General features: G+C 37.8%; 1 protein-coding gene across 2 annotated transcripts in view; it reads right to left on the bottom strand.

Moving 5' to 3' along the window:
- F9 (coagulation factor IX) overlaps positions 1-5,688 on the bottom strand; it is a 32,703-nt gene extending 27,015 nt beyond the window's left edge. The window contains exon 1 of one of the 2 annotated variants that reach the window (XM_050775538.1): positions 5,563-5,688. In XM_050775538.1, coding sequence (XP_050631495.1) covers positions 5,563-5,650 — 88 coding nt within the window. In that variant the 5' untranslated portion in view covers positions 5,651-5,688. Of the gene's footprint in view, positions 1-5,424; positions 5,523-5,562 lie in introns of those variants that run through there. The other variant, XM_050775539.1, reaches the window with a different exon arrangement.
- Positions 5,689-13,665: the final 7,977 nt, after the last annotated feature.

Below are 13,665 nucleotides of genomic sequence, written 5' to 3'. Positions count from 1 at the left end.
GTCTCTATCTGAATTATCTTTCTCCTTCCCTCCCTCCTTCCTCTCTCCTCTCTCTCTCTTTCTCTTTCTCTCTTTCTGTGTATGTATGTGTGTGTGTGTGTGTGTATATATATACACACACACGTATACATGTGTATATATACATGTATACGTGTATATATACACATATACATATACACACACATATATCATATATGATAATCATTTGTTGCATAATGACATAAATATATATACATGTATACATTTATATATACACACATATATATATCATATATATATGATAATCATTTGTTGCATAATGACATTTGGTCAATGATGACATTATATGACAGTGGTCCTGTAAGGTTATTATACTGTATTTTCACTGTGCCTTTTCTATGTTTAGATCCACAAATACCACTGTTGCTGTTGCCTACAGTGTTCAGTACAGTCACATGCTGTACAGGTTTGCATCCTAGGAGCCTAGGAGCAATAGGCCACGTAAATATAACCTAGGTATGTAGTAAGCTATACCATTTAGGTTTAGGTAAGTACACTCTATTATGTTCGCACAATGATGAAATTGCTTAATGACACATTTCTCAGAATATATCCCCATTGTTAAGGAATGCATGGCTGTATACACACACACGTGTTTGTGTGTTTTCATGTATATACATATATGTGTGTGTATGTATAAGATTAATAACAGGGACTCAAGAAGTTGCTGGAGTTGTTCCTTTCTTCAAGGGTCTAGCAATATATCTGATACCATCTCAAGAGGACGAAGGGCTTATAAGATGAACTTTCTGGGGTATTTGGGACTACTTCCTGATTAACTCCAAAAAGGAAGATAAAGGAAAGTAAAAAGGAAAGGAAAGCAACGGAGATGAACTAAACTTTCTTCCCTTATTTTCATTGCAGCTGTTCACTTTATGGAGTATTCTAGTCCCTTGACATCCCTGCTTTTCCCTGCCCTTCAGGTTCCTTTTGGGCTCACTTTTTGTCTTTGAATTTAGCCTAGACTTTTTCTCTTCAACTTTTTTTTTTTTTTTTTTTTTTGAGACAGAGTCTTGCTCTGTCGCCCAGGCTGGAGTGCAGCGGTGCGATCTCAGCTCACTGCAACCTCCATCTCCCAGGTTCAAGCTATTCTCCTGCCTCAGCCTCCTGAGTAGCTGGGATTACAGGTGCCCGCCACCATGCCCAGCTAATTTTTGTATTTTCAGTAGAGACAGGGTTTCACCATTTCACTATGTTGGCCAGGCTGGTGTCAAACTCCTGACCTCAAGTGATCTGCCCGCCTGGGCCTCTCAAAGTGCTGGGATTACAGGTGTGAGCCACCATGCCAGGCCTCTCTTCAACTCTTCATTTGCCAAATTTCTCAGTTTCCTTCACTTCTTTGCAATGCTGTGCCTATCCTGCAATCCTAGTCCCTAAATCTGAGCAGCCATCTGCCTTCATCCTTCTCTTCCCAGACAGCCAAGGACTATAAAGGAAAAAATCACCGAACTGCAGATGGATGCCACCACATATTGATGCCTCACAGCCTCCACCCACCTCTCTGCTCAGCAACTCATTTATTTGGCCCTGGACAATCCTAAATAGCATCCATACCTGCATCCATTTACAGTCGTTCCTCAGTATCCATGGAAAATTGGTGGCAAGACCCCCTGCAAATATCAAGATCTGTGGGTGCTCACATCTCTGATATAAAAATGGCTTACTATTTGCATATAATCTAAACACATTCTCCTTTATACTTTAAATCATCTCTAGGTTTCTCGTAATAGCTAATACAATGTAAATGCTATGTAAATAGTTGTTATGCTGTATTGTTTAGGGAATAATGAAAGATAAAAAAGTCTGTACACATTCAGTAGGGATGCAGCCATCCATTTTTTTCTTGAATATTTTTGATCCGCAAGTTAGTTGAATCTGTGGCTATGGAACTCACAGGGAGAACTGACTGTACAGTGAGGTTGAGTGAAAAAACAGACTTTAGAATCAGATCAGACAGAAATAGGTTTGAATCAAGTATCTGCCTCCTCTAGACCTGTGACCTTGGACAAGTCACATAAGCTCTGAACCTTAACTTTGTCAAATGTAAAATAGGTTTAACAGTAGTATAATAAGAATATCTACCTCACAGGTGTTGACAGGATCAGTGAGACAATATGCTGGTTATCTCTTTTTCTCCCTACTCCTTTCATGTTTGGCCCTACTTTCTTCCATTTTAAATTTCTTCATTCTCTTTAGCTCTTTAATAACTTTTGTGTAGCTCTTTTCCTTCCTTTATCACATTTATATAATGAAATGACTATTGTCACGATCCAAAATGACCTAAAGAATAATTTTGAGTTTATGTATTTACTGGCTGCTCTAAATATTTTCTAATTGTTGATCTCTCCCTTTTTAGGAAACTCTTTTTATAATAATCACTCTATTCCGGTTCCCCTCTTGGCTGTAACTCCTGTTATCCATCCAGCACTTGAATTGATTAACTCCTGTTCCTCTCCATGGCCCTGAGAAGTCCAAGGTTCTCCCAGGCTCCAGCCTCAGCTTTTTCCTTTTTCACTTTATACATACTTGCCAGCGCTGGGACAAGAGTGAACTAAACAAGGCACGTAGGGCACAATATTTAAGAGGTCCTCACTTCTCGGGGTGTACAAGTATATTTATGCCCTATAGGCCTTGCTTACCACACCCTAGTCCGGCCCTGACCCTGTTAACAAAATTTACTGAGCATACAACCACTACTGCCAGGCACTGTACTAGGCATCACAGTATCCATGCTCACTCTCTAGATGCCCACACACGTGGCTGTAACTACTGTTTACAGAACACTGAGTTCCAAATACTCATCTATAGTCAGATATGTCTCCTGAATTTCAGATTATCTTTCTAACTCCCTAACCGATTATCATAATGTAGCCAGTAATAGCTGATGTATATGTAATGCTTCTGCTGTGTTGGACACTGTGCTCAGTAACTTTGCATCCATTATCTCACTTCATCCTCACAAAAGTCCCACGAGATAGGCACTATCATCTTATTTTTATAAATGAAGAAAACTGAGATTCATAGAGGCTAAGGGCTTTGCCCAAGGTAACATACTAAAACATCAGACCTAAAATCCTAAAACATCAGGATTCAGACTCTGGCAGTCAGACTAACGAGCCAGTTCTCCTAGACATTATGCTGTGGCCCATAATCACATCAAACACAAAATGCCCAAGGCTCTAGCCATTTCTCCTCCTATACCCAGATGGTTAAGTCATACCACTTCTACTTCCTTAATATCATTTGAACTCCCCCCTTTTTTTGTACAGGTACTGTTCAGGTTCCAGCCTTTGTGTCTCCCGTAGATAATTGCAATAGTCTCAAGACTGCTCTCTCCTAGTCTGGGTATGGCCTCCCTCCCCAGCTATCATTTCATTAGAGTGTTGCCAGACTGGGCATCCTAAATCAGCCATCAGTCGTACTCCTTATGTTTATACTTTGGTACCTCTATATTGCATTTTATTGCCCAGTCTCCTTAGGTTAACGCCTTCATTATCTGATGACCAGCTCTGCCTAGTTTACCTGCCTCACTTGTCATACTCCATATGGAACCATACAAAACTCCTGAAATACCTCACGTTCTTGCAAATCTGAGTCTTTGCACATGAGTGATCTTCTTTGCATAAAATGCCCTTATGTCAGACATTTAAAGAGAGAGAACACCTCATCTTTTTAGACCCAGATGAAAATACTTTCTCTCTATCAAGTGTGTCCCCATTTAATATGTTCTTTTCTCTATGATCCCTTGTAACTGGTGCACATTTTATCACATTATATTGAAACTTCTCACCTGGCCTCATGGTGCTTTAGATCAAAGAGAGAGTCTTGTTTGTCCCCATACCCCTAATACCCTGACACAGTACCTGGCACTGTAGTTGTAACTCAGTAATGTCTGAATGAATGAAGGACATCTTTGATGCATACACTTTACAAAACTAAACCGGTTTTGCAGAACTGTTTTAATTTCAAAATTCCAAACTGTTGCAATAATACCTAAAGGCAGCAGCCATGAAAATGCAACATCTCAGCAAATCACTCACAGAAACTCCTTTTAGAAGCCAATGAGAGTTTTAATAGCAGAAGAGAGTGCTGCATTAATACTGTCCATCCTTAGAAAAATTCCCCTGGCCCCCTCCTCAAGGGCTTATTATCTCTGGCTACAATGGCTGCAGAATCACATTGCCTTTCTCCTTAGTATTGTCTGGGGATCATATATTTAACTTCCCTTCAGGTTTATCTCTAGTCATTATTTCCCTTGCTCCAAAAGCCTGGTTCACCTTTATTCTTATCTGTCCTTTCCCCAGCATCTGAAGTCTTCAAGGAGGCAGAAGCCCTCTACCTTGATCATCTCACCACTTCTATAGAAGAAAGGGTTTGGATCCTTTGTCCTCCCAGATGTCACACTAATGAGATATGTCTAATGACCTTGCTTTATGTCCTGCTTTGTGAGTTTTCCAACAAATTTTCTTTATCCCTTGACTTTACTCACGTTGCTAGTTTAACCTCTGTATTTTTTTAATCATTATTTCAGCATTTCAGTCTGATTTCACAGCTGACATCATGTCTGGAGTGGGAACCACAGGGCCAGTCAGCTTTCTGGGGGTGCTTAGGGTTGGCACCCCTGATCTTGGTACTGTCAGCTACTAGATTTGATTCTAGAAGGTTGACAAGTAAGTGTGATAAATGCTTCCTGTGAGAACATGCTGTTTGTCCAAATGGGATAATTTCTTCCCCATATGCCTTCCTCTGGGGAATATATAAAGTCACTGTAGTTGTGAAAAAACAAAGTGATATATGTTGCATTAGCTAACTTCCTACTCTTCATGTCAATTCTTAGACTTGCTTTTCTCCCCTAGGGAACTCAACTGAGTATTGTGTTTCCCCAAATATCAACTCCAAGATGTTTTACATAGAGACAAAATGATTTTTTCCTAATCCACGAAAAGTTTTGGTGATAACTAACAGCTTGCTAATGAAAGGTTAATCTTTATGTTTTAACTAAAACTTTAAATTGAAGATATATATTTTATAAAATTAGAGACATACCTCATTACATACTTCTAAAACCTTGAAATGTCATGTATCTTAAAATCAGACTTTTTGTGTAAATAAGACCATTGTGCTTTCATTTCCTATTTTGATTTCAAAGTGGTAAGCCCAAACAAAAAATAATGTGGTTAATTTTTTCACTGTATTCTGCTATTTCTTTGTTTTCCCACTTTTGATTTTTTAAACCAAGGAGATGAATGTTTTCTAACAGGAATTACATGACCAAATCATAAACTGAACAGCGTTTGTTAAACATAAATGCATCATAAGCATTGTTGATCTGTTTAGTTTTAAAAATGAAGAAGAAAACCTAGCTAACAAAGAACCAGTACTTACCAACCTGCATGCTGGCTGCTAGACTCTTCAATATTGCTGTCAAATCATGTAATCAAACTTTAGTGAAGAAGACAGCATCAGATATTTCTATATCTAAAAGGCAAGCATACTCAATGTATTTTAAAAAAGGAAACAAACCTGTACATTCAGCACTGAGTAGATATCCTAAAAGGCAGATGGTGATGAGGCCTGGTGATTCTGCCATGATCATGTTCACACGCTGCATAACCTTTGCTAGCTGATTGTGCAAGTGGTAAGGTCGATTAGTTGTACCAAAGTACAAGCTGAGCTGTATTTACTTCTGGGAAATAATGTCCATCTCCCTTAATGGGTCTTTGGACTATTTCCAATGGCCTCTTGGGACAAGTGAAGAGAATGGGCAGTGGTCATTATTAAATTTCACCTCTGACTTTGTGGGCTTCTGCCACTGTGGCTGATTTGAGGCTGAAACAGGAAGTGATACATCTTCAGAATGAAGATAGGCATAGTGGCTACTTTTACTGGGGCAGCACAATTCATCACTGGGACACGTCTTATCTTTGTAAGAGATCACTGATGTTTGCCAGAATGGCTGTACCACTTTACATTTCCATCAGCAACGTATGAGTGGTCCAGTTAGTTTATTTGATTTTTTTTTTTTTTTTTTTTTTACTGTCAGATTCTTAAGGTTGTTTATATATTCTAGATATGAGTCCTTTCATAGATATGTGGATTACATATATTGTCTCCAGCCTGTAGCTTGTCTTTTGTTCCCTTAATTAGGTCTTTCACAGAGCAGAATTTTTTAGTTTTGATGTAGTTCAGTTTATTTATTTTTTTATTTTATGGATCACTTTTAGAACTCTTCCACTAACACTAGATCCTGATGATTTTTTTCTAAATGTTTTACAGTTTGAAGTTTTAGATTTATGCCCATGCTCCATTTTGAGTTAATATTTGTGTAAAGTATGACATTTAGGTCCACCTTCATTTATTTTTTTTTTTCCATAGAGATGTCCAATTTACCTAGCACAATTTGTTAAAACAAAAAGCGAAAAAACCACCCCATCCTTCCTTGATTGAATGGCTTGCGAAATTTTTTCATAAGTCAGTTAACCATATTGTTTTGGGTCTACTTCCAGTTTCTCTAGCTATTTTTGTGCCATTGATGTAGTTATCCCTCTGCCAATACCACACTGTCATAATTATTCTAGCTATATAGTAAGACTTTATAATAGGTAGAGTGATTCCTCCAACTTTATTCTTCTTTTGGTAAGATGTTTTTAACTGTTCTAAGGGCTTGTATAAATTTTAGAATGATCTTATATGTATCTAAAGAGATACTTACTGGGATTTTTATAGGAATTATGTAAAACCTGTATGTCAATTTGGGGAAATCGATACCTTCAATGTGTTGAGTTTTTCAATCCAGGAACATAACACATGTGTCTCTTCACTTATTTTGGTCTTTTATTTCTTTCATCAGCTTTTTGTAATTTTTAACATGTATATCCTATACATGTTTTAGTAAGTGTATACGTAAGGATTTAATTTTCTCTGGAGTAATTATGAATGCTATTGTGTTTCATTTTAAGACTTTATTTTTTTTTAGAGCAGTTTTAGATTCACAGCAAAATTGAGTGGAAGGTACAGAGATCTCCCATATACCCTCTCCCCACACATGCACAACCTCCTTCATTATCAACATGCCTAGCCAGAGTGGTCCATTTATCACAATTGATGAATCTTCATTGACACATCATAATCACTCAAAGTCAGTTGTTTACTTTAGGTTTCATTCTTGGTGTTGTCCATGCTAAAGGTTTGGACAGATGTATAATGACATATATCCATCATCATAGTATTATACAGAGTAGTTTCACTGCCCTAAAAATCCTCTGTGCTCTACCTTATCTCCCCACAACCCCGGAAATCACTTATCATTTTTACTGTCTCCATAGCTTTGACTCCTTCAGAAAGTCATGTACAGTTTGATGAAGATACATTCGGAGCAATGTGTTATTAGGCAATTTCATCACTGTGCGAACATCACAGAGTGTACTTACACAAACCTAGATGACATAGCCTACTACACAACTAAGCTATATGATAGCCTATTGCTTTTAGGCTACAAACCTGTACAGTGTATTACCATACTGAATACTGTAGGCAATTATAATATGATGGTATCTGTGTACATAAACAGAAAAAGTACAGTAGAAAGAAAAGAAAAAATAGTACACCTGTATAGGGGACTTACTAAGAATGGAGCTTGCAGGACTGGAAGTTGCTCTGGGTGAGTCAGTGAGTGAGTGGTGAGTGAATGTGAGGGCCTAGGGCATTCCTATACACTACTGTAGATTTTTATAAACACTGTCCTCTTAAGCTACACACCAAATTTCTAAAAAAATGTTTAACCTGGCCAGGTGTGGTAGCTCATGCCTGTAATCCCAGCATTTTGGGAGGCCAAGAAATGGGTGGATCACTTGAGGTCAGGAGTTTGAGAGCAGTCTGGCCAAGGTGGTGAAACCCCCTCTCTACTAAAAATACAAAAATTAGCCAGGCATGGTGGCACACACCTGTAGTCCCAGCTATTCGGGAGGCTGAGGTGGGAGAGTTGCTTAAACCCGGGAGGCGGAGGTTGCAGCAAGCCGAGATCACACCATTGCACTCCAGCCTGGGCAACAGAGCGAGACTCCGTCTCAAAAAAAAAAAAAAGTTAACCTTAGTTTACAGTAATGTGTTTATTTTATAAACTTTTTAGTTTTTAAACCTTTTTGACCCTTTCATAATAATACTTAAAGCATAAACACATGGTACAGCTGAACAAAAATATTTTCTTTCTTTATATCGTTATAAGCTTTTTCTATTTTTATTAACTTTAAAACTTTTTTTAAAAAACTAAGACACAAGAAAACATATTGGCTTAGGCCTCCACAGGGTCACGATCATTAATATCACTGCCTTCTACCTCCACACTTGGATGGTCTTCAGGAGCAATAACATACATGAAGCTGTCATTTCCTCTGATACCAATTCCTTCTTCTGGAATACCTCTTGAAGGACCTGCCTGAGGCTATTTTACAATTAACTTTGTTTATAAGTAGAAGAAGTATACTATAAAATAACAATAAAATATAGTATATTAAATACACAAATCAGTAACATAGTTTTTAGTTATCAAGTATTATGTAGTGTACATAACTGGGCTATATTTTTATACAACTGATAGTGCGGTACGTTTCTTTACACCAGCATCACTACAGACACCTGAGTGATGTATTGTGCTACAATGTTACAACAGCTATGATGTCACTATGCAACAGGAATTTTTCAGCTCCATCATAATCTTACGGAACCACTGTCATATACGCATTCTGTCATTGGCCAAGATGTTATGTGGTACATGACTGTAGTTGAAATCACATACTATGTAGCCTTTCCAGATTTCCAGATTGGCTTCTTTCACTTAGTAATACGCTTTTAAATTTTACTCATGTCTTTTCATGGTTTGATAGCTCATTTCTTTTTTAGCCCTGAATAATATTCTATTGCCTGAATGTACCACAGTTTATTCACCTATTGAAGGACATCTTGGTGGTTTCCAAGTTTTAGCAATTATAAGTAAAGTTTTTATAAATGTCTGTGTGCATGTTTTTGTGTGGATGTATGTTTTCAACTCCTTTGAGTGAATAGCGTGGAGTGAGATTGATGGATTATATGTTAAAAGTATGTTTAGTTTTGTGAGAAACTGCCCAACTGTCTTCTAAAGTGGCTGTTCCACTCTGCATTCTCACCAATAAGTGAATAAAAGCTCCTGTTGTTCCACATCCTCATTAGCATTGTATTGTCAGGGTCCTGGATTTTGGTCATTCTAATAGATATATAATGGTATCTCATTGTCGTTTCAATTTGCAATTCCCTGATAACATATGATGTAGAGCAATTTTTCATATACTTCTTTGCCATCTGTGTTTCTTCTTTGGTGAGTTGTCTGTTAAGTTCTTTGGCCCATGTTACATGAAAATAACTCATTATTTTCTTATTGTTAAGAGTTCTTTGTATGTTTTTGATAACATTCCTTAACCAGATATAGCTTGGGGAAATGTTTTCTTCCAGTCTGTGGCTTATATTTTCATTCTTTTGACAGTGTGTATCATAGAGCAAAAAAATTTTAATTTTAATGGACTCTAATGTATCATTTTTTTCTTTCATATATCTTGCCTATGGTGTCATATCTAAAATGTTATAACCAAACACAAGGTCATCTAGATTTTTTTTCTTATGTTATCTTCTAGGAGTTTTCTGGTTTTACACTTTACATTCAGGGCTGTGATCCATTTTGCATTAATTTTTGTGAAGGGTGTAAGGTTTGTGTCTAGATTCGTTTTTTTTTTCATGTCCAGTTCCACACCATTTGGTGAAAATACTATCTTTTGTCAATTTTATTGCCTTTGCTCCTTTGTCAAAGATCAGTTGACTATATTATGAGGGTCTGCTTCTGGGCTCTCTATACTATTCTATTGATCTATTATATTTATATATTCTTTTGCCAATATCATACTGTCTTAATTACTGTAGGTTTATATAAGTCTTGAGGTCTGGTAGTGTCAGTCCTCCAACTTTGTTCTTCTCATTCAATATTGTAATGGCTATTCTGGGTCTTTTGCCTCTTCACATAGACTTTATAATCATTTTGTCAATATCTGATATGGTTTGGGCTCTGTATTCCCACTCAAATCTCATCTTGAATTGTAATCCTCAAGTGTGGAGGGAGGAGGTGATTGGATCATGGGGGTGGTTTCCCCCATGCTGTTTTTGTGATACTGTGCAGTTGAGTTCTCATGAGATTTGATGGTTTTATAAGCATCTGGCATTTCCTCTGCTTGCCCTTCTCTCTCCTGCCACTATGTGAAGAAGGTCCTTCCTTCCCCTTTTCCTACAGCCATGATTATAAGTTTCCTGAGACCTCTATAGCCTGTGAGCCAATTAAACCTTTTTCCTTTATAAATTACCCAGTCTCAGGTATTTTTTTATAGCAGTGTAAGAATGGACTAATACAGTAAATTGGTACCAGAAGTGGGGTACTACTATAGAGATACTTGAAAATGTGAAAGTGACTTTGGAACTTGGTAACAGGCAGAGATTGGAATACTTTGGAGGGCTCAGAAGAAGACAGGAAGATGTGGAAGTGTTTGGAGCTTCCTAGAGACTTGTTGAATGGTTCTGTCCAGAATGCTGATAGTGATGTGGACAATGAAGTCCAAGCTGAGGTTGTCTCAGATGGAGATAATTTTACTGGAAACTAAAGTAAAGATCACTCTTGCTATGCTTTAGCAAAGAGACTGGTGGCATTTTGCCCCTGTCCTGGAGATCTGTGAAACTTTGAAACTGAGAGAGATGATTTAGGGTATCTGGCAGAAGAAATTTCCAAGCAGCAAAGTGTTCAAGAGGTGACAGGGTGTAAATGTTTGGAAAATTTGCAGCATGACCATGTGGTAGAAAAGAAAAACCCATTTTCTGGGGCAAAATTCAAGCCAACTGCAGAAATTTACATAAGTAATGAGGATCTAAATGTTAATCACCAAGACAATGGGAAAATGTCTCCAGGGCACATCAGAGATCTCCATAGCAGCCCCTCCCATCACAGGCCTGGAGGCTTAGGAGGAAAAATGGTTTTCTGGGCTGGGCCCAGGACCATGCTACTGCTCTGTGCAGCCTCAGGACGTGACGCCCTGTGTCCCAGCTGTGGATAAAAGGGGCCAATGTACAGCTCAGGCCATTGCTTCAGAGGGTGCAAGTCCCAAGACTTAGCAGCTTCCACATGGGTTGGGCCTGCAGGTATACATAAGTCAAGAATTAAGGTTTGGAAACCTTTGCCTAGATTTCAGAGGATGTATGGAAATGCCTGGATGTCCAGGCAGAAGTTTGCTGCAGGGGTGGAGTCTTCATGGAGAGCCTCTGCTAGGGCAGTGCAGAGGGAAATGTGGGGTTTGAGCCCCCACTCCATAGAGTCCCCACTGGTTCACTGCTTAGTGGAGCTGTGAGAAGAGGGTCACTGTCCTCCAGACCCCAGAATGGTAGATTCACAGGCAGCTTGCACCATGTATCTGGGAAAGCCACAGACACTTAACACCAGCTGTGAAAGCAGCTAGGGTGGGGGACTGTACCCTGCAAAGCCACAGGGGTGGAGCTGCCCAAGGCCATGGGTGCCCACCCTTTGCATCAGTGTGCCCTGGATGTGAGACATGGAGTCAAATGAGATTATTTTGGAGCTTTAAGATTTAATGACTGCTTTTCTGGATTTTGGACTTGCATGGGACCTGTAGCCCCTTTGTTTGGACCAATATCTCCCATTTGGAATGGGCACATTTACCCAATGCCTGTACCCCCATTGTATTTTGGAAGGAACTAACTTGCTTTTGATTTTACAGGCTCATAGGCAGAAGGGACTTGTCTCGGATGAGACTTTGGACTTAGACTTTTGAGTTAATGCTGGAATAAGTTAAGACTTAGGGAGACTGTTGGGAAGGCATGATTGGTTTTGAAATGTATAAATGACATTAGATTTGGGAGGGGCCAGGGGTGGAATGATATGGTTTGACCCTGTGTCTCCCCCCAAATCTCATCTCAAATTGTAATCCCCACATGTTGAGGGAAGGACCTGTAATTCCCATGTGTGGAGGGAGGGAGGTGATTGGATCATGAGGGCAGTTTTCCCTGTGCTTTACTCATAATAGTGAGTGAGTTCTCACAAGATCTGGTGGTTTTATAAGTGTCTGGAATTTCCCTTACTTGCCCTTCTGTCTCCTGCCACCATGTGAAGAAGGTCTTGCTTCCCCTTCCACCATGATTTTAAGTTTCCTGAGGCCTCCCTAGCCATCCAGAACTGTCAGTAAATTAAATCTCTTTTCTTTATAAATTACCTGTTCTTGGATATTATTTTATGGCTGTGTGAGAACCAACCAATATCCAAAAAAAAAAAAAAAAAGACTTGCTGGGATTTTGATCAGGATTGCATTGAATCTATAAATGACATTGGGAAGAACTGACATTTTTATGATATTGGGTCTTCTATCCATTAACATGGAATATTTCTCTAGTTCTACTTTCATTTCTTTCATCAGAGTTTTGGACTTTTTCTCATATAGACCTTGTACATATTTTGTTATATTTATATGCACAAATTTCATTTTTGTGGCTGCTAATGTAAACGTCATTATGTTTTTAATTTCAAATTCCACTTGCTCATTGCTTGTATATAAGAAAATTATTGACTTTTGTATATTAACCTTGTATCCTGCAACCTTATACAATCACTTATTAGTTTCAGGAGTTTTGCTGTTGTCTTTTAAATTTCTGTTTTTGCATATTCATTTTTATGAAATAAGAATGCAACTGATTTTTGCACATTGATTTTGCATCTTCTGACTTTGCAGAACTCATTTAGTAGTTCTAGGAGACTTTTTCATTTTTTTGTAGATTGCTTGGAGTTTTCTACAAATATAATCATGTTATTTGCAAACAGTATAGTTTTATTTCTTTGTTTTCAATTTGTAGGCCTTTATATTTTTTGCTGAGTGCAGTTGCTAGAACTTCCACCATATGTTGAATTACAGTGGTGAGAGAAGCATACTTTCCTTTTTCCTGATCTTAATGGGGGAAGTACTCAGTCTTTCTATAATAAGTATGTTAGCTATAAGCTTTTTGTAGATGTTCTTTATTTAGTTGAGGTAATATCCCTCTTTCTTGACTTGATGACATTTTTAAAAACAATGAATGGGTATTGGATTTTGTCATACTTTTTCTGTGTCAATTGATATGATTATATGACTTTTTTCTTCAGTTTCTTGATAAAATAAATTACATTAAGTATTGAATGTTGACTCACATTGCATACCTGGAAAAAGATTCCATTTTATGTATGTATGTGTGTGTATATATATATACATATATATATATATATGTGTATGTGTGTGTATGTGTGTGTGTGTGTGTGTGTGTGTATATATGTATATACACACACCATTTATATATGCCATATATACACAATATGTATTTTTTATATTTTATTTTATTGTAAGAATATTTAACATGAGATTTACCTTCTTAACAAATGTTTAACTGTACACTACAGTGTTTTTTGCTATAGGTACAAATTGTACAGCAGGTCTCTAGAATATATTCATCTTGCTTAACTGAAACTTTATGCCCATTAACTAGTAACTCTTCATTTCCTTCCCCATGCAGATCCTGGCAATC

The sequence above is a fragment of the Macaca thibetana genome, chromosome X (genome assembly GCF_024542745.1).
Source record: "Macaca thibetana thibetana isolate TM-01 chromosome X, ASM2454274v1, whole genome shotgun sequence".
NCBI lineage: Eukaryota > Metazoa > Chordata > Mammalia > Primates > Cercopithecidae > Macaca > Macaca thibetana.
The sequence above is the reverse complement of the archived record's forward strand: the minus strand, read 5'-3'. Positions and strand labels throughout refer to the sequence as shown.